The 19,352-nt window shown below is 39.4% G+C and overlaps 1 protein-coding gene across 2 annotated transcripts; it reads right to left on the bottom strand.

Moving 5' to 3' along the window:
- Positions 1-2,441: 2,441 nt before the first annotated feature.
- LOC141428396 (uncharacterized) lies at positions 2,442-18,613 on the bottom strand. 2 transcript variants are annotated; one of them, XM_074088381.1, is made up of 10 exons: positions 18,440-18,613; positions 15,134-15,919; positions 14,089-14,261; positions 13,164-13,810; positions 7,531-7,715; positions 6,715-7,002; positions 6,294-6,395; positions 5,671-5,908; positions 4,912-5,117; positions 2,442-4,228 (listed from the first exon to the last, which is right to left on the bottom strand). In XM_074088381.1, exons 2-10 carry the CDS (start codon positions 15,917-15,919, stop codon positions 3,047-3,049), a joined length of 3,807 nt encoding a protein of 1,268 aa, XP_073944482.1. In that variant the 5' UTR covers positions 18,440-18,613; the 3' UTR covers positions 2,442-3,046. The 2 variants fall into 2 exon arrangements, with proteins under 2 accessions (XP_073944482.1, XP_073944483.1); XM_074088382.1 differs by lacking the exon at positions 6,715-7,002.
- Positions 18,614-19,352: the final 739 nt, after the last annotated feature.

The following is a 19,352-nucleotide window of genomic DNA, read 5'->3' as shown; positions in this document are numbered from 1 at the left end:
GCTGCTATCTGACTCAGCCTAGATTGGGTACCTAATGGCAGTTTGAATATAATCTACGAACAATAGAGGTGTGGTTCGGACTCAACTTTGAGCTGTCTTTCTAGTCAATTATTGTCGTATTACCGATTACAAAAAAAAATGCTAGTTACTTCAGTTCATTGTATTTGTATTTTTTTACAGAACTAATACCAAGAAACAATAATAAATAGTATACCTAGTATTTCTTTAGAAAACTAAATTCGCTGCTCTTTCACCTCTCCTGTTTAATGCGCATAAATATTATTTACGTTTCTATTTTCATAGAAGTGAAATATAATTCTTATTCAAGCACAATCTCTGCGATAATCCATTTTTACCTAAAAAAATATTTTTATGTGCTATTTTATATGTTGCTTTATGTGCATGCTATACCAACCCTTTGCATACTTATTATATATTCGGAAGGTTAACTACATAATTATTACTATATCTGAACCTCCACAGTTTAAAAGTAAACAGCCTAATAGTCGTAATAATAAGTTCCGCCTCTGATATTTTTATTCTATGTCATCGACACCACTCGCCGAGATTTAGGATTTTTAATAAAATTTCCAAAAAAAACTAAAAGGAAGAAAATAAGTCCAGTGGTCTAGAACTCTGTCAAGAAGCTCATTTAAGGTTCAACAGTCGGGACAAGATTTTTTGAGCTGGTTACGATTTGAATGGGTCCCGACTGTTGAACCTTAAATGAGCTTCTTGACAGAGTTCTAGACCACTGGACTTATTTTCTTCCTTTTAGTTTAGGCAGTCGGGTTTTTTGATTATTTAAATTTAATGTTTTTTATTTTATACTTTTTTGATATTTCTGTGAAAAAAGTAGATTAAAAGTATTATAACCCATATATATTTAGAATGGGCTAATTATTAGCTTTCATTTGATTCCCATATTGTTACAATAGAAAAATATTTTTTTTATTCCTTCACCATATTTTTTTTCGCAGACGCCATATTGAAATATTATGTACCCTATGTCACTGCAACAGTTATGACGAATCCAATGATACCTCCATATGTTACAATCCGTCCAGCCGTTCAGGCTGCAGCGAGGACCAAAGAAATGGACATACATACCCACATACATACATACATACATACGCTCGAAAAACATAACCCTCCTTCGGGCAGTCGGGTAAAAATAGACGAAACCTTTGACCCGAGTGACGCTTCGTTACTGAACCAGGAAAATGAATATACCTACGAGTATGGGTGGACGATTTTAGCTCGAGACGCCAGTAAGACCTCCGGCAAGGTAAAATGGAGAGATCTGCCGTATCTTTTATTTACTAGTTATACTATGATATACCTGGTCAACTCTTAGGCATTATCAAGAAATGGCAGCGTTTCATAATATATTATGTATAGGAATTTTATGATCTGGCGAGTTTGAAGATAGGACGATGACATCATTTACTGAGTTGTCTAGGGTTGATCACGTCTCTATAAATACCCTGTTCATATCGTCTGGTGACAAGCAAAAGTCACTAATTACCAATTAAAGTCAAGAGGGATAATCATTCTTATGCATAGCATCGTAAGGTTACTATTCCACAATTTTTAGCAGTTTAGTAAAATAATTTTTTCTTCAACATGCATATAATGAAATATTTGAAAGATGAGCATAAAAAGGATGATGAATGATGAGTATATTAAACCGGCCAAGAGCGTGTCGGCCACGCCCAAAATAGGGTTTCGTAGCCATTACGAAAAAAATAAGTAATATATATTTCTAAAGATTTCGTGTTTTATAGGGAATTCCCAAGTTTAGGTATATTTTATACCTTAGGCTGCTATTTACTCTTAAACTAAATTCTCAAGCAAACTTAGCCGTTATAGTTTTCCTTGAAAGTTTGATATACTTACTACCATCCTGAATTTTTTCAAATTTTTCCACCCACCGGTTTAGATTTTAGAGGGGGGGACGCTCGATTCTCATGAAAATTTGCACTTTAAAGTTGATTATTTCGCAAACAATTCACTGAATCGAAAAATCGTCTTAGCCAACCCCTAATGGTTTTAAAAGACCTATCCAACGATACTCCACACTATAGGGTTGGATGAGAAAAAAAAATCACCCCCACTTTACGTCTATGGGAGGTACCCTAAAAAAATTTTTTTTTTATTTTTTATTGTACCATTTTGTCGGCATAGTTTACATATACTCGTATATCCGTGCAAAATTACAGCTTTCTAGCATTGATAGTCCCTGAGCAAAGCCGCGGAAGGACGGACAGACAGACAGACATGGCGAAATTATAAGGGTTCGGTTTTCGCCATTTTGGCTCCGGAACCCTAAAAAGAATGATTTGGATATTTAATGTTTGTTTTTGACGAATTAAACCACATTCTAAAGATAAAAGGTACATTTTTATTAAATTTATTACAATAATAACCATTACAATAAATGCCTTTTAAATTTTAATTTAGTAACAATAAATACTCTTGTCTTTACTTATAGTTTGTTCTGTACATATAAAATGTGTATTTACAATAAAATCAACCCAACTTTGGGATAATTTATAAAAATACTGAATAGGCAATTAAACAATGTATTTAATTCTAATTTACTAATTAGGTCAAATACTTAAAACATGATTTTATTCATTATACTTACCTAAGTATTCCATCAATATTTGGTAACTCGCTGTTTTAAATAAGAAATTAACTTAAAACAAGATAATTTTGACAAACATTAGATTTGCAGACTAGATAACCATCATTATTACAAAACATTTTTAGTTGCGACACTTACATACTTAGGTCTGAATTCTTACATTTTTGATAATAACATGCTTATTTTAAAAGGCTTCCTCAAGCGCTAATATAAAACAAATAATCGATCGAGACACAATTTCGAGACAAAACATCTTAAAGTCAACTTTTAATAAGAAAAAGTTACCAGAAGAAAATACTGAAACATACAAAGAGGTAGACTTGGATCACGGAACGAACTCGAACTGGCAAGAACCCCTGGAAATCATAGCTGCCAAAATTTTCTAAGTACTCTCTGTCAAGAAAACCTGGATTCATCAGGCGAGGCTAATGACCTCGGCTTGGAAGCGTTGGCTTCGATGGTGGCGGGGCCGACGCGGCCTCCCCTCCAGTCGGATGCCGAATTCTGACTCTTGTTGTTAGTATAGGTCGAAGAAGTGACCGGAATCTTCCGCGTCTGCTTGATCTTAAGCTTATTCAGCCACAGATCTCTAGTCTTCTTATTCCCCAATACGAAGAAAACAAAAAGAACGAAACCTTGGAAAGTCGCAAGCAATGCAAAGAAGTACGCTGCGACAATATTGTAGGCAAATAGTCCGAAGATCCAGGGCAGCCCGAACAGAAAGACCAAGAGACAGCTGACCGAAGCGCACCTCAAGGCTTCGTTCGAATCCCCGTGCCTCTGGATTCTTCTAGAAGCAAACACGGAACGAACTATCAGAACAAATAGCGTCCAGTTTGCGAGCAGCATTACAGCTATAGGAGCATAAACCGTCAACCAAAGACTAAGGCCTGATGGATAACAGAAGCTTCCGGTTGGGGCCTTTTCTTCAAATTGACCTGAATAGGAATGGGGATTTACTGATAAAAGAATCCCCACAACAGCACAAGGAGCGCCCCAAGAAAACGCTGAAGCTCTCAACAGTTTATGGGACGCGTCTCTCGTGAAGACTAAAACTAATCTTCTGTAGGACAGCACAGCTGCGACTAACATCCAACAGAACGACGCTAAAACGGAATAGTGCAATAACACTCCTACCAGCATACAGCCGACGTCGTAGTGATCGAATCGAGCAAAGACTATGACTAAGAAACAAATTACTAAGATGAAAATGGCAATGCAGAGTTGTAGCCATATTTTGTTGCTGAAGTCCCTCCTCCAAGATCGGAACATGAGTGCTGTTAAACCAACTAAAAGTAAACCTAGTATGGAGAGGCAGCATCCAACGATAGAGATAATTTCTAGAACGTTCTCGTTTCTTTCAGAGAACACCGTTCTGGGAACGAGGATCTCGGCGAAATGTGTGAGATGGTCGCAGCGACAGGTGTCGAGCAAGCCGGGGGAGGCAGCGCGGATAAAAGTACAGCCCTCCGTGGACCAGTAGCCGGAGTCGTCGTCAAGAAAGTGCCAGAAGGCGCAGGTTCGGGTTTGGTTGCGCTCGGGCGCACCGCTCAGCGGGCGAAGGTGGATATCGATTACCTGAAAAATATAAAATAATTGTTAATAATACACATTATATCGATAGTACACGAGATATCTAATAAAATATATACTCTGCGGCAGAAAATTTGGCCCACCCTTCATACAAAATTACCAATTCTGCATACATTTGAGGGCCAGATTTTTTGCCGCTCAGTATATTAATAAGTAATTATATCTAACTAAAAAACTACATCATAGCTGACTGAGTTATTAAATATGTAAGTAATGCATACTTAATAACAATTTTGACTAAACAAAGTTGAACAGAGTTTTTTTAGTTTTACTAAGTAACTAAAAGAATTTAAAAGTACCAGAAGTTTTTCAAGACTTCGTGCAACCGCACCCGATAAAAATGTGCAATGAAGTTAGTTATATTTCATTAACTTAGTATCATCTACAATCTCAACGGTTGATGGAGTATATTATCCGTGACTGAAGGAGGAGCGGGCATCGCGGAACACTAAGAAGCTGGTACGCTAGTTTGAGTCAGTCACCAAGGAGGTAAGTCACTGGTTACTGCACATAACGATAAGTAAGTACGTTCTCCAACTAGCAACCTCTGTGACATCCTCAGTCTTGATGCTAAGCTCACGGCAATAGATGCAGTATAACTCGTGACTGGAGACGGAATTACGGTAGTTATGGAACCAAGAATTTGCACGTAATGATAATGTAAGTACCTCTCCATTAGCAAATTCCGTGACATCCTCAATCTTGATGCTAAGTACGCGGCTGTTGACGGAGTACAGTCCGTGACTGGACGTAAAGGCGCGGTCGTTGCGGAACACCACGAAGCTGATGCGACGGCTCGAATTGGTCACTGAATCTGGGAGGTGGACGACTGCTTCACTCTCGTCGGTTGTTAGGTGGGTGGAGTTGACCTCCTCTGGAATTCAAACAATAAAATTCAAAAGGAGTTAGTACTAAGAAATCTATTTTAATAGTTTCAAACAGGACACAAACGACCCAAACGTACTACTGTTGGTGGTCGTAATGTGATAAATTAATTAAATTTAATTTTTTCAATTTGCTTTTAAAGGTACTCAAAAGCAGTACTATATCAAAGAACCAAGATTTTAGTCTGTTGACTTATTTCAAATTGTTGCTAGTATTTTTACTGGTTCAAAATTATTTTTCACAGATTGAGTTTTCATTGACGTTTTGATTGTTGTATCATCATGTAACTCTCGTGATTACCACTCACAACTACAGACTGCCAACCAAAACTTTACCTACGTGTATAACTTTCGAGAGCGGTAGTATTTATGACGTTAAAACTTAAATCAATAAGGACTAGGAATAGGGAAGAAAAGAAATACTGTAAACCAAAAACGCAAAAAGGGCCATATACTTAGCGTATCATTGTTGTGTACTAGGCATTTAAAATACTCGTCACGACCATAGCAGGTATTTTCGTCCAACAGAAATTGATGTCTTACCAGAGATTATTTCAAATGCGTCTCCGGAAAACACATCATCATTTCCTTGGGCGGCTATTCTCAATCCCCGGACAGGGCTCTGAGGACTGGCATCTGCCATCAACATTGCAATGTTGTTGGCTACGGCTTGAGCAGTTCCTGAACCATTCAAGTCAGCCCGAGCCGCAAGCTGGTCGATCAGGTGGAGGAGTTCTCCAGGAATTTCCAAGTCGTCTTCTAAGTCGAAAAGTTCGTCTACCTGAAATTTGAGACGGCAGTGTTTAGTTGGTTTCTTATGTTCGTCTAAGAGGCCACCACAGATTAAGGGTCCAATGATCAGTGACCCGCTAGCAAAATTATTGTGATTGTCGTAGTGAAAGCGTGACAAAGGGGGGGGCCCAAAATTGTTTTAACAATTGTCATAATTTATCTTACTTGATTTATGGATAGCCTCTAAAGATTGGAGACAAAAAGTCCATTTCTCACGCAAAGCATTGCTTTACTTGTATGTTAACTCATAGGCGGCGGTAGGCGTACGCAACGTGGGCCACCGCCTACGGCCGAGCTGAAGAAGATCTAAGATGCTAGGTCGTGGGTTGCTTCTTAAACTACAGTTAAGTAAAAGAAACGTGAAATCAAATTACCTGATCAACGGCTGCGCTGACGTTTTCCACCATAATTGGTACAGAGTCATTATTGACGAGATGGTCTAAGTCGTGCATCACCTGTTGCAACTGCTCTTTTGGCTGCAAGAACATGCCACTTAGTTAAAATAGATGAAGAAGCTAATCTTCCCCATAATTTACACTCTTCGACTATCAAGAGTAGTGCTTGAAAATAAGATAATGTTTTGCATGCCGGCTAAGATTTACGTTTTAATTAGCGTGCAAATGCAAAATAACAAGAAGATGAACGTGTGATTATTGCTTTTCCATGCAGTCCCTTTTAAAAAAATATGGAGAGTTCATGGAAGATGAAGTTAATTTGCCTGTCTAATTCTAAATTCCAAATTCAACCATTTAACCTACTGTATGTAGAGTGCTGTTTGTTTTCTCATACACTTACCGGCGGTCTAGGTCTCTCAGTAGTTGTAGTCGGAGGTTCAGTGGGTGAATCGGTAGGCGGCTCGGTAGGCGGCTCGGTAGGCGGTGTAGTAATCGGCGGAGGTATCGGTCGCCAGGTAATCACGGGTACTTCGTTGTTCACCGTAGTCACCTCCCAAGAACTATTAACCGTAGTCACTTCAGGCATATCAGTGACTACTTCAGTAGTCTCGTTGGAACAACTACGCGTAACCATTGTAACGTCAGACTCGACACTTTCGTCGGTTTTGGTTTTTAACTCCTCGCCGGGCTACAATTAGTTGATTGATGTTAGTGCTTGATGAATGATAGCGGTTAATGGTAAGTATAGAATATTGGAGATAATGGTAATAAGGCTACCACTTTGAAATCCAGTTTCCTCCATTAAATGATTGTGTAAGTTTTACCACCAATATATTATACTTATTCTTTAAAATGGAATGCCTGCTCAAGGATGCGTTATGCCACATGCAAGTAAATGTAAATTAAAAACGTAATAAAAAAGCTAATAAAAATAAAAACACCAAATATTTTACTTCCTCAAAACCTATAAGTAATATATTTTAGGAAAGAGGTATGTTCGAGCTCAGTCAAGTCTTTAAAAATGACGACACCATATTTTAAAAACTAACCAAGTGAAGTCTTGAACAAAGCACACATAAAATAACTTGGCGCCTACATAAATCTCAATTCTTTTGTCGGTGAAGCCAACAACGACAAATATTGTTAATATTGAACTTGGCTCTCATTTCACATTTATGTTTTTGATGGTGTAAGTTATTTTTCGCTCGTTACTTACCACAATATCTGGTATTAGCGTCGGCATTGGCAGGTACACGTCAGGCGAGACTCGGACTGAGGTGGTGACAGCGGTGGAGGGGAGGAGCTCGCAGTCTGCGGCGGAGGTGGTGACGAACTGTACGCCTTGGTTGAAGTCGCCCACGCAGGTGTAGTTGCGGCAGCCCGCTGTTACCACGGAGTGCCCTGGAAAGTGGGGTTCAGAACGTTCAAGAATGGGCTAAGAATATTTTTGGTAGTCGTTGTTAAAATGACAAAAATGAAACCTTTACAGATCTTATTCATCATCATCATCATCGCAGCCTGTTTACGTCCCACTGCTGGGCACAGGCCTCCTCTCAGAATCAGAGGGCTTGGGCCGTAGTTCCCACGCGGACCCAGTGCGTTGCATCCATTGAATTACTTCAGTGGATTGTGCAGGTTTCCTCACGATGATTTCCGTCACCGTAAAGCTCGTGGTAAATTTCAAATATATTTTCGCACATGAATTGTGAAAAACTCAGAGATGCGGGCCGGGGTTTGAACCCACCAACCTCTGCTTGAGAGGCGATAGGTCAAGCTACTAGACCACCACGGCTTTTTAGCATGAGATCTTATTACGGGATTTAGACCCTGATTACCTTTAAGGTCTCTACCCATTACACCGTATCATATCATGAAACACACGTAAACCAACGTACAACCAACGGCGACGATAGATTAGGAAACGTGCTAGTGGAATAGTCTCATACTTTTCGATAAGAAGAATATATTTTTGCATGACACGTTGCTATTACGGTCATGATATGATACGGTGCAATGGGTAGAGACCTTAAAGGTAATCAGGGTCTACATCCCGTAATAAGATCTCATGCTAAAAAGCCGTGGTGGGGTTGTACGTTGTTTTACAGACAACATTTTAATATAATTTCGTTTAACAGAAATTTTTCATCATATTATCGTTTCATAGAATAATCAATACGCAGAACACTAACTTTGAAGAAATTTTAATCATTGATTTTTGTTACAAATATACATTTTTGTTTAGGTAGGTATTCATATGAAAGAATAACAAATCAAATATTCATTATTCTCGTATTATTTAGTTATTATAAAACTTATTACCAAGAAAAACATGCAATTAGTTTTCTGATGTGGTCGCAGTTCTAACCTAACCTAACCTACTTTTCTAGTAGCGAGTCGTTTCCGACGAGGTCACTGTTCTAACCTAACCTAACCGAACCAACTTTGCTGATAGCGATTTCTAACTTATTCTAAGATATTTTATCGAACAAACAATATTTGTTAAAAAATAATTCTACAATTTAATAAATTTGATAAATAATAAAGTGAGATTATAAGATGCATTGAATAGTTTTTCTGTTAAATATGTTTCATTCAAGTAAATAGTCGTTGAAACAATAATATTCGAAGTAAAAATACAAGGACCAAATATTATATGAAACATTTTGTGCGAAACGAAATTCTACGAAATTTCTGTCTGCGAAAGAAGGGAACACCGTCGCCGTCGCGTGTCATGTATGCGATTGACATTCCGTTCCTGAAACGTTCCTATTACAGTCATGGCATAATACGTAGTGTGTAGAGCCTTTAATGAGCTGTCTATATCCTAGTAACCATGTTCGTCTGTATGAGCACAGCAGATTCTTACTTATTTGACATCGGTTATATTAAGGTATTGCTCACGAACAACGTAGAAATTTATAACTGGAAGACGGGAGACCTGACCTACATAAAGCGGAAATTACACTTTCTTGTTCGCCGCATGCTGCATGCGGCGACCGTAAAAATGTAAAGAACACGGTAGTCGGCCGCATTCGACGAGCGACAGCTGCCACCGCCTTAATATGGGTGCCGCAGTAGACGGACAGACTAATGTAAAGACGACGTTCGTTCGCCGAAGTAGTTTGAAACAAAGTTCGGCGACCGCATTAGGTGAACGACGCAGTGTAATTGCCGCTTAATTAGTCGCGCAACTGCTACCTTTATTCAAGACAAGGTAAATTGTGAAGTCAATTTTCTGTTTGTCTAGGTACCGTGTTTTTGTTTATCGTAAACATCATACTCGTAATACAAGTAAGCCTGAACTAAAATTGAATAAATTACAACTTTTGAATGTTGTTAAATTTTAAGTATCTGTCTAGCACTCCATTCATAGAACCTTCTATTCCGCTCTTTTTTGCGGTATTCGCCAAATATGCACAAATATGCCTATTTTGAAACCTTAGAAACACATTTCATCACCTTACTCTAGTAGGACTGAACGGAATATTATTTGAGTAAGGCTCTATTTGTTCTTGACCTATGATAATTATTAGTTTCATGATAAGCCCCTCTCACCTTGCATGTCAGACGGCAGTAGTACTTTTAATTCGTTAGTGCAATGGAAAGAATTGGATTATAATGACAGACCAATGAGTCAAACGCTGACAACTTATGTACAAGTGTGGTGAAGGAACATTGAAGCGGTTCGGAAGTGAATTGCTATTTACTACCTCCGTATCTATAGTCAATACTAATTATTAACGTATTCTTTACGCCCGTTAACGCGAATGTGTCTCCACGGGCTGTTAATGAAAGTTGTGCGTGCAGACACATTCTACTTATTCCCGGCAGAGAAAGCATTGATCAAGCAATAAAAGTTCCTTTTGAATATTTTATCCAATTTAAGATTCTCTAAATAATTTAAGTCTTTTTTATTATAATTAGATAGTTCCTAATGCTGTAAAGTAAATTTTTACTGGCCGGTATTATAAATCCAAAGTTTTCTATAAAAAAAAACAATCCAAATGGTAATTTCAAAATAAATAGTCTTTTCTCAAACATGCTCGGAAATGTATGCGTTAATGTCACGAAATGGAGACATGAAGTTTCTCATTTATGGCTCCCTACCACCTCCCTACATAACTTCTTGGCCTAGGCCATGAAGTATGTATGAAAATCCATTATTGTCCGCTGCTCTAACTTTTTAAATTTGCTTACTAACATTAAACTGACAAAGGAAAAATTACGAACAGCCAACCACCACTACTCTGTAAGCATTTGCGATACTGCGATGCGATGCGATGCGATGCGATGGATGGATGGATGGATGGATGGATGGATGGATGGATGGATGGATGGATGGATGGATGGATGGATGGATGGGACGGACGGACGGACGGATGGATGGATGGATGGATGGAAGGACGGACGGACGGACGGACGGATGGATGGACGGATGGATGGATGGAAGGACGGACGGACGGACGGACGGACGGACGGACGGATGGAAGGAAGGACGGACGGACGGACGGACGGATGGATGGATGGAAGGACGGACGGATGGACGGACTGATGGATGGACGGATGGACGGACGGACGGACGGACGGATGGATGGATGGAAGGACGGACGGACGGACGGACGGACGGATGGATGGAAGGAAGGACGGACGGACGGACGGACGGACGGATGGATGAATGGATGGATGGATGGATGGAAGGACGGACGGACGGACGGACGGATGGATGGATGGATGGAAGGACGGACGGACGGATGGATGGATGGATGGAAGGACGGACGGACGGACGGACAAATGGATGGATGGATGGAAGGACGGACGGACGGACGGACGGATGGATGGATAGATGGAAGGACGGACGGACGGACGGACAGATGGATGGACGGACGGACGGACGGATGGATGGATGGATGGATGGATGGATGGAAGGACGGACGGACGGATGGACGGACGGATGGATGGATGGATGGATGGAAGGACGGTCGGACGGACGGACGGACGGATGGATGGATGGATGGATGGATGGATGATGGATGAAAGGACGGACGGACGGATGGATGGATGGATGGATGAATGAAATATTTCCTCGGACGAAAGACGGATGGATGGATGGATGGATGATGGATGAAAAATATTTCCTCACATTGTTTGAGAAAAGCACTATACAAACCTCGGCCAGAACAGGATTGCGGGACTCGTTTATCCGGCCTCGTCTACGACTCGGCCGTCTACCCGAACTCGTCCATCAATCCCTTACTTCATGGCCTCTGCAGTAATGTACTATTATTCTTCGCTGCGCTCGACATTTGCACCGCTGCATAAGTAAGCGACAATTTCAAGAACCGTAGGGCATTTAATTGCCGACTAAACACAAAATGGAACGATTAAGCCTCTTAAGATGAAGAATTACTCCTGACTCGCAATTAACTAGTACAAGATAGACTCGATCTAAGTACGTAATTATGTCATAATTTTGTAAATCAAAGGATGATTGCTGTGATTATACCGTATTTGAAACATGAAATGTTTATCATGAGACCAAAAGCTTTGGTGTTCTGGATTTTAAAAAAACGGCCAAGTGCGAGTCGAACTTGCGCACCGAGAAAATGTATAAAATAAAAACACGAGAAAACTTGTGGGATAAAAATTAACCCATTTTTAACCTTTTCTGGTTAAAGTGACTTATACAGCGTGTATTTTTGATAGTACCTCAAACTTTAAGGGCAGTTTGTGAAGGCCCTAATAATCACATTTTATTATGTTTTAGTAAAAATTAATTAGCACACAATGTATCACTACGCGATACTACTTTGTTTTTATTCAAAACGTCGCACTTGTTGACGTGACAGCTGTCACAGAACGTTCTCTCTCGTAAAGTATTGTACGCATTACATTGCTGCTCGAAAATATTTCAAAAAATAATTACGCTCTGGTAGTTAATTCTAAATCAACAATTTGTTTTGATATTCACAGCACTTAAATCTTCGTCTGGTTACAATTTGAGGTAGTATCAAAAATTCACGCTACAGTATTTAGATTAATTGCGATACAAAAATGGTAATGAACCGGTAATACTGCTACTGTTGGTGATTTTCTTGTATCAGATGTTATTATTTTACAATCGTAACACTACTCCTTAACAGCTTATATTACGAACCATAATTTCGCTCTGTCGCCTTTTGACCCCTGATGCTCTGAACTTGGTACTCGGAAACAAATGAGGTAATTTGGTACAATTACTGGGAGCAATGTGCACTATAAAGGACTCTTTGTATCTCTACACTGTCGCAGTAAAAGATGATTAAAAGCTTTATCATTATTATAGCACTTATTTTGTGTGCTATTCAATTATTCAAATGATGCCGAAAGTTTCATCATCATCATAATCGCAGCCAATACACATACATCTCACTGATGGGCACAGGCCTCTTCTTAGAATTAGAGGGCTTGGGCTGTAGTTGCCACGCAGCCCCAGTGCGGATTGGGAACTTCTCACACATCATTGAATTGCTTCGCAGGTTTGTGTTGTTTTTCTTCACCGTAAAGCTCGTGGCAAGTTACAAAGGTAATTTCGTATATGAATTTAGAAAACTCAGAGGGTCAAGCCCGGGTTTGAATCACGATCCTCTGCTTGAGAGGTCATATGTTAAACCAGTAAGCCACCACGCCCAATAGTATACGTTCGTGTTATGGATAAAGTTAGCAAAGACCAATCAGAGGATAAATTCAGGCAGTGTTTGACTATTAAACTGCTTATAGTAAGCTGGATACTTTCCTAGTAATGCACACAACAATACCTACTTGTCTCCACTACTACACAAACAACTATGTACTTAAAAAACATTGACTTACCTAAAGGAACGCGTCTCGAAAATGGAACTAAATCATCATTCCTATTGCAGAAATATGCCGGCTTCATATAAATGATCTCCAAATCCTCCCAAAATCCTGGAGGTACCGCTCTCATCTTCGGGTTCATTTGGACGTGGAGCAGTGCCGTCTTTCCGTCCAAGAACAGCCTCTTTATCTTAATCAGGTATATCACTTCGTTGTCCTTCCAACCGGACCCTTCTGTTGAATCTTTGAACTTCTGTAGAGTCTCCTCAGCCATATTCGGCTCGTCTACAGGGACCTCACCGAATCTCTCGACATATTTTGTTCTGTAGTAAATATATTCTTTTAATTTTTTCTCCCAAACGCGATAAATTTTGTCGAGGTTTTCAAATCTGTATTTCCTTTTCAGTCTGATTTTGATGGCGTACAGGTTTTCGACGTTGTCTTCTCGTACGAGCAAGGCTTTGTTTGATTCTGATACGCGAAAGTTTCGGGAGTCGATGTGGATGCACCAGTAATGGCCGTCAGCAATCGTCTTAAGAATGTATGTGTTATCGTCTTGACGCATCTTTTTGATGACGGAAGGGTAGTATACGATGGAATCGGTGAAACAATAAATATCAGATTCGTCAACACTGTCGTTTACAGATAAAACGATTTTATTTCTGAAAAAAAAGGATTTTTAAATCTAAATGTTATGTTAAATCCATTATAACTTCATCCTTAGAAACGAATCTGTGGGAAAGTCGCATAAACTGTATAACTAATATACGAGAAAACAACATAGAGATAAGCAGCGTGGGTGATCGATCTCTTCAACATGTCGTCATACATGAATTTGTTATTAACGCAAGTGCTGTAACTATCAAAATAATCTGTCATAATACCTTATATCTCATACTTGTATGAAATAACAGTTTACGCTACAACAACAGCAACTTACTCGACAACAGTGACGTTCAAACTAACATTGTTTAAATGTATGGAACGTTCGCAGATGACATCTCTGAATACGTAAGAACCGTTCACGAGGTGCCAGGTACCATCGCGGAGGGCCACCAGCGATGTGTTCAGAGAGAAGTCCTCATCTTTGAAATTCCATTCAGATTCTGGTACCTAAAAAGTAAGGAGCATCTTAATTATTTCTTACTTCATGTATGTACAGTCGAACAAATTGAATCATGCCCGAAGGTGGAACCACGGTGGAACCAATTAATCAATTTCACTATGATTTCCTTGAGAAAAGTATGAGATGTCAACATGACATTAGTAGCACAAAGGTTCCACCCTGAGTCATGATTCGAATTGTTCATATGCCAATATGCCAGTACGTTCATCCTGCTAATATTATAAATTCGTAAAGTTGTACGTCGTGCGTGCATGCATCCGTGAGTGCGTGTTTGTGTTTGTTATTCTTTCAAGGTAAAATTTGTGTGCAACTAAAACTTTGTGTTTGGATAAAGCTTAGGATACAAATAGCTGGGTGTATGGAAGAACACACTCCAACAAAAACACGCTATAAAAACGTGTCAAGTCTCGAATGAAGTAATTTGTTTATAAAATGTAGTAAAATCTCATAAACAGCCAATCGTAGGACGTGGATGAATAATTTTAGCTAAGATGTGACCTTTTGTGGGCTTGCATACTACTGGTGTCGTTGAAAATATTGTAGAAGTCATCGGTACTATTACAAACTCTCTTTTTTGAGTTTGAGTTAGAAAACAACGGCCAAGAAATAAGGAAGCCCACAAGAGCCAAATTTTGGCTACCTAGCATGTCCCCAGACAACCTAATTTTTATATCCCGAAATCTCAACCACTATATTTAGTGACATTAAATTAGGCATTTGATTTTTTGCCCAAAGTTAAGAAAAAAACAAAATGTAATCGTTGAAAATTGCCACGGAATAAAAAAAAACTAAATTTCAATTAAAACGCCAGATCTAAGCGAGCGAAGGCGCGGGTAAGCTAGTTGATAGCAATACTTACTAAATTACTACCGTCTTCATCGTTAACCCATCTCAAATTATCTCCCGATATCATTTCGATGCCCAAAGGACTAGTCCAATTAGTATCCACTACGTGCAGCAATGGATTGTTAGCGTATCTCCATCCTCGTTGCAGCAGCGCCCCTCCTCTTTTGAGGCACAAGTCCTGACCCTGCCTCCAATTAGCTCTGACCCCTCCACCCCCTATACCCGTCACGGGAGTTAAACAGGTCGGCTTTGGACTCCAAAACCTGTAGTAGTCAGTCAGCTCCCCGCAGCCGTCACTCGTCATATCGCCAGCGTCAGGGTAAGGGTGCACAATACAATAACGATAATGCCTCTCATTGCATCTCGCGGCAGTAAAGTTGCTCACAGGGCTTATTATTACGCAAAGTTCTTCATCTAAACCTAACGCAGGATTAAATTTAACATCATACGTCGATGTTAAGACGGATCCAGTGGTATCTGTGAAGGACCAATCTATAAAAGGCCCGCCGGGGTACAAGGATTTGTGGCCCGACCAAAGATCGACGTTTGACCTGGTGAGGTTGAGACTGTAGTACAATTGGGATGTGTAGAGATTGCCCGCGCAGTCCTCAAATGAATCCTCAAAGGCTTCAGGTCCTTTGAGCCGTAAGCAATAGGGTTCTTTATGTTTTGAGTAAGCTAAGTCAAAACCTATTGGGCATAGTGGTGATTTCTTGGGTTTTCCCACAACTACATTGCCCCACGCTACGAGGGCTATGGTAGCAGCCAACACGACGGTATCCCGATGCGGCAGAGGCATCTGAAACAACAAAATGGCGAATGTTTTCGTGTGATCTGCCCGCGTTATCTAATCGCGGTGTTAACGAGACCAGATATACACAATCAACCACTTAACGCTATTACACGTATTCCGACATTATTTACTTTCATTATGGAAATAGGGGAACATTGTTTTCTGTGGGAGGATGGTGGTATCTGAACTGAAAAAATAGCTAAGTCTGGAACAATTTACTTGCAAGAGTAAGATATGTGATATTTCAAATATCATTATATATATCTGCCTAGGTACTTCGCTGTTTTATTTTTATTGAAACCAAAGTTACTAAATACAACATAAAACTAAAACAAATACTATTATAATTTTATTTTTAACGCTTTTATTTTTATTAAAGACGAATAAATATTATAATTTATTATTATTAAACGAATGTTTGGCTTTGTATCGTAATTAGTCTATAAAGTGTACTTAGTACTCACTCTGACTACCCGCTAAACCCCATAAATATAAGTACTGACGAGAAAATAAGTATAACTGGACTCCCACTCTTCCTGCTTGTAAGTAGATATAGTGTGTCACATCAAGAACATGACTGGAAATGGCCCTATTTTTTTACAAGCTTTTTTTTACTTTTATGAACGAATGTTTACCTAATTTTTTGGGAGTTTTTTGTACAATTAAAAGAAAGCAAGACAAATTGCTCAAAAATATCCCTCTACACTTTCCAGCTACCTTAAGTGAAAAAAAGAAATGTCTATTTGCTCAGAACACGCAGGTCCATACATAATCAGCATGCAAAATTACAAATCGTACAAAACATTAAATTAAATTAAACTGCACATTAATGTGTCACTATGCTCCAGATAAGTGTCGGAGTCGCAATTTCGTGTTTACACAAAGAACTAACTCCTGTCAGTCCACCTGGTGGGAGGCCTGCCAACACTTCGTCTTCCGGTTCGCGGTCGCCATCGCCACTCGAAAACTTTTCTCCCCAATGGTTATCTGTTCTTCGAGCGATGTGGCCCGCCCATTGCCACTGCAACTGGCATATTTTCACAGCTATGTCGGTGACTTTAGTTCGTTGACGAATTCCCGTATTCCGGATTCTACCGCGTAAAGAAACTCCAAGTAGCTCTCTCTCCATAGCTCGTTGCGAAATTACTGCGTTTACTCGATGATACATGGCAAATTTTAACAGTAAACCGAATCCATTAGTCAATAAGCATCAAAACATCAATAAGTTAGTAATTTTCCTATCAACTATGGAGCCACGGTGTTATCGTTCTAAGAATTTACAATCGACAGTTCCCATAAGCGGCTCTATAATACTGTGGTTGTTGCATGGAGCAAATTAGAGCCCTGGCCGTTTGACAAAATAACTGCTAAAAAGTTTGACCTTATGCCGGCAACATTCTAATTAATTTGAGTACCACTCATCTATCGCGGTGTACTATTGGGTATACATCTACGAAACTGAGCTTATAATGTTATGGAATATTCGATCTCTGTACGTAGATATGTGCCTGGTTCAGGGGCATGCCGCTGACGAATGCAACGTCAGAGACGGTGACGCAACGGGGTCACGCCGTTTTGCCACCTAAATCGTCATCATTATCATCATCCTAGCCTATATACGTCCCACTGCTGGGCACAGGCCTCCTCTCAGGATAAGAGGGATTGGGTGTGTTCCCACTAGTTTCATTGACAATACTATTATAGAAATCTATTATCTCTTATAGTATTGTCAATGAAACTAGTGGGAACACGCCCAATTCATCTTATCCTGAGAGGAGGCCTGTGCCCAGCAGTGGGACGTTTATAGGCTAGTATGATGATAATAATGATAATAGAACTCTATTATAGTACTGTCAATGGAACTAGTGGGAACACACCAGGGATTGGGCCGTAGATCCACGCGGGCCTAGTGCAGAGTGGGAACTTCACACACACCATTGAATTGCATCGTTGGTTTATGCAGATATCCTCGTGGCGTAAAGCTGGTGGTAAATTTCAAATATAATTTCGCTTGAACCCACGATCCTCGGCTTGAGAGTCAAACCACTAGGCCACTACACCTTCCTTCTACTACTTACTATTATAATAGAGTAACGTACTTAACGGCCTGGCTGGTTAACTGACAGCCCAAACCACTGAAACTAGACACTGAAAATTTGGCTCACATATACCTTGAGAGAAGCGTGAAGAGATTTTTATGAAATTTCCACGGACCAGAGAGCTAGCGAAGTAAGTATTTATTCTTCCACGGGAACGAAACTACGAGATAAAACTAGCTAAGCAACAATGAAGCAAGATGACTTGAGCTGCATATTTTCCTGCATCTTATTATTTGAAGTACCTAAATAGATATGCTTTGTAGGCCGGAGGCTATATCTTAATGCACTAGAAGTCACTAGACGCAGCCATCGATTACTTCTGTCAAGCGATATACCGCGAGCTCCCGCGAATTAGGAAATACGCGAACGCGGGAAACGAATAAGCGAATGCATCAACAAAATAATATTGTGAAGCTAATTCCCTTACCGTTTTAATGTTCACGTTACTAAACCAAAACACCCATTCAGCAAGGTTCTAACAGTGACCATGTCTATTCACGACTGCAGCTCTGGTCTCAAAGTGTTTTACTCGTGGTAGAAGAGTGGCGAGTGGAACCTTCTGCGTTCAATTGGCTGTGACGGTGCCTTGGATTCCGATGAACTGAAAAAAAGAAAGTAACACGTTACTTAATTCAATATATCAAATCCTACGAAGACACAGACAGATTCATAAAATAAATATTACTATTTACGTGCTAGTCGGATTCAGTGAGAGTTCAATACTTTAAAGGCATGCAAAATTATTTAAATTTCATTGTACATAGTTAAATACATAGGTACACAGTAATTGACCAATTGTAGTATATAAGACTAAAAACTATTGATTAACTTGCTACTCGGGTTTTAGATAACAAATCTTTAAAGTCCAGATTCGTGTTAAATTTCAACTTTTGTGCTAGTCTTCGAATATTTTGAGCAAGCAAAGTTGATACCTATAAAGTGTGTGAACGAAATTATAATAATATTATTTTTCATCGTTCTGGCGAATTGAGAGAACTCCAAAGTAACTTCAAAGTACTGTAAAAATTCATACCTACTACAAAAAATTTGAAAATCATTTTATTCATTCGTTTAATTCACTTTTTTAATTTGTATAAACTTTTGGGCCGCATATGGCGATGTATGGGCAGAGCAAGCATGGGAAAATTTTTGGATACCTCATATTAATAAAATTAAGTTTAAGAATACATCTTGACACAAACGAATTAATTCAACATAGCCTGAAATTTAATCATATCATCATCATCCCAGCCTATATACGTCCACTGCTGGGCACAGGCCTCCTCTCGGTAGGTATCCTTTCATTTTGCCAAAAAACATTTTTCTACGTATAAAGATTC

Source organism: Choristoneura fumiferana, chromosome 5, assembly GCF_025370935.1.
Source record: "Choristoneura fumiferana chromosome 5, NRCan_CFum_1, whole genome shotgun sequence".
Classification (NCBI taxonomy): Eukaryota; Metazoa; Arthropoda; class Insecta; order Lepidoptera; family Tortricidae; genus Choristoneura; species Choristoneura fumiferana.
This window is presented reverse-complemented; position numbering and strand designations above follow the sequence as displayed.

What these genes read in the sequence shown, in the direction of transcription:
- LOC141428396 (XM_074088381.1), bottom strand. Translation starts at nt 15,919, where the DNA reads ATGCCTCTGCCGCATCGGGATACCGTCGTGTTGGCTGCTACCATAGCC. An exon ending in ATGAAGACGGTAGTAATTTA is followed by an intron (nt 14,262 to 15,133) that starts GTAAGTATTGCT and finishes CTTACTTTTTAG; the next exon opens with GTACCAGAATCTGAATGGAA. An exon ending in CTGAGAGACCTAGACCGCCG is followed by an intron (nt 6,396 to 6,714) that starts GTAAGTGTATGA and finishes ATGTTCTTGCAG; the next exon opens with CCAAAAGAGCAGTTGCAACA.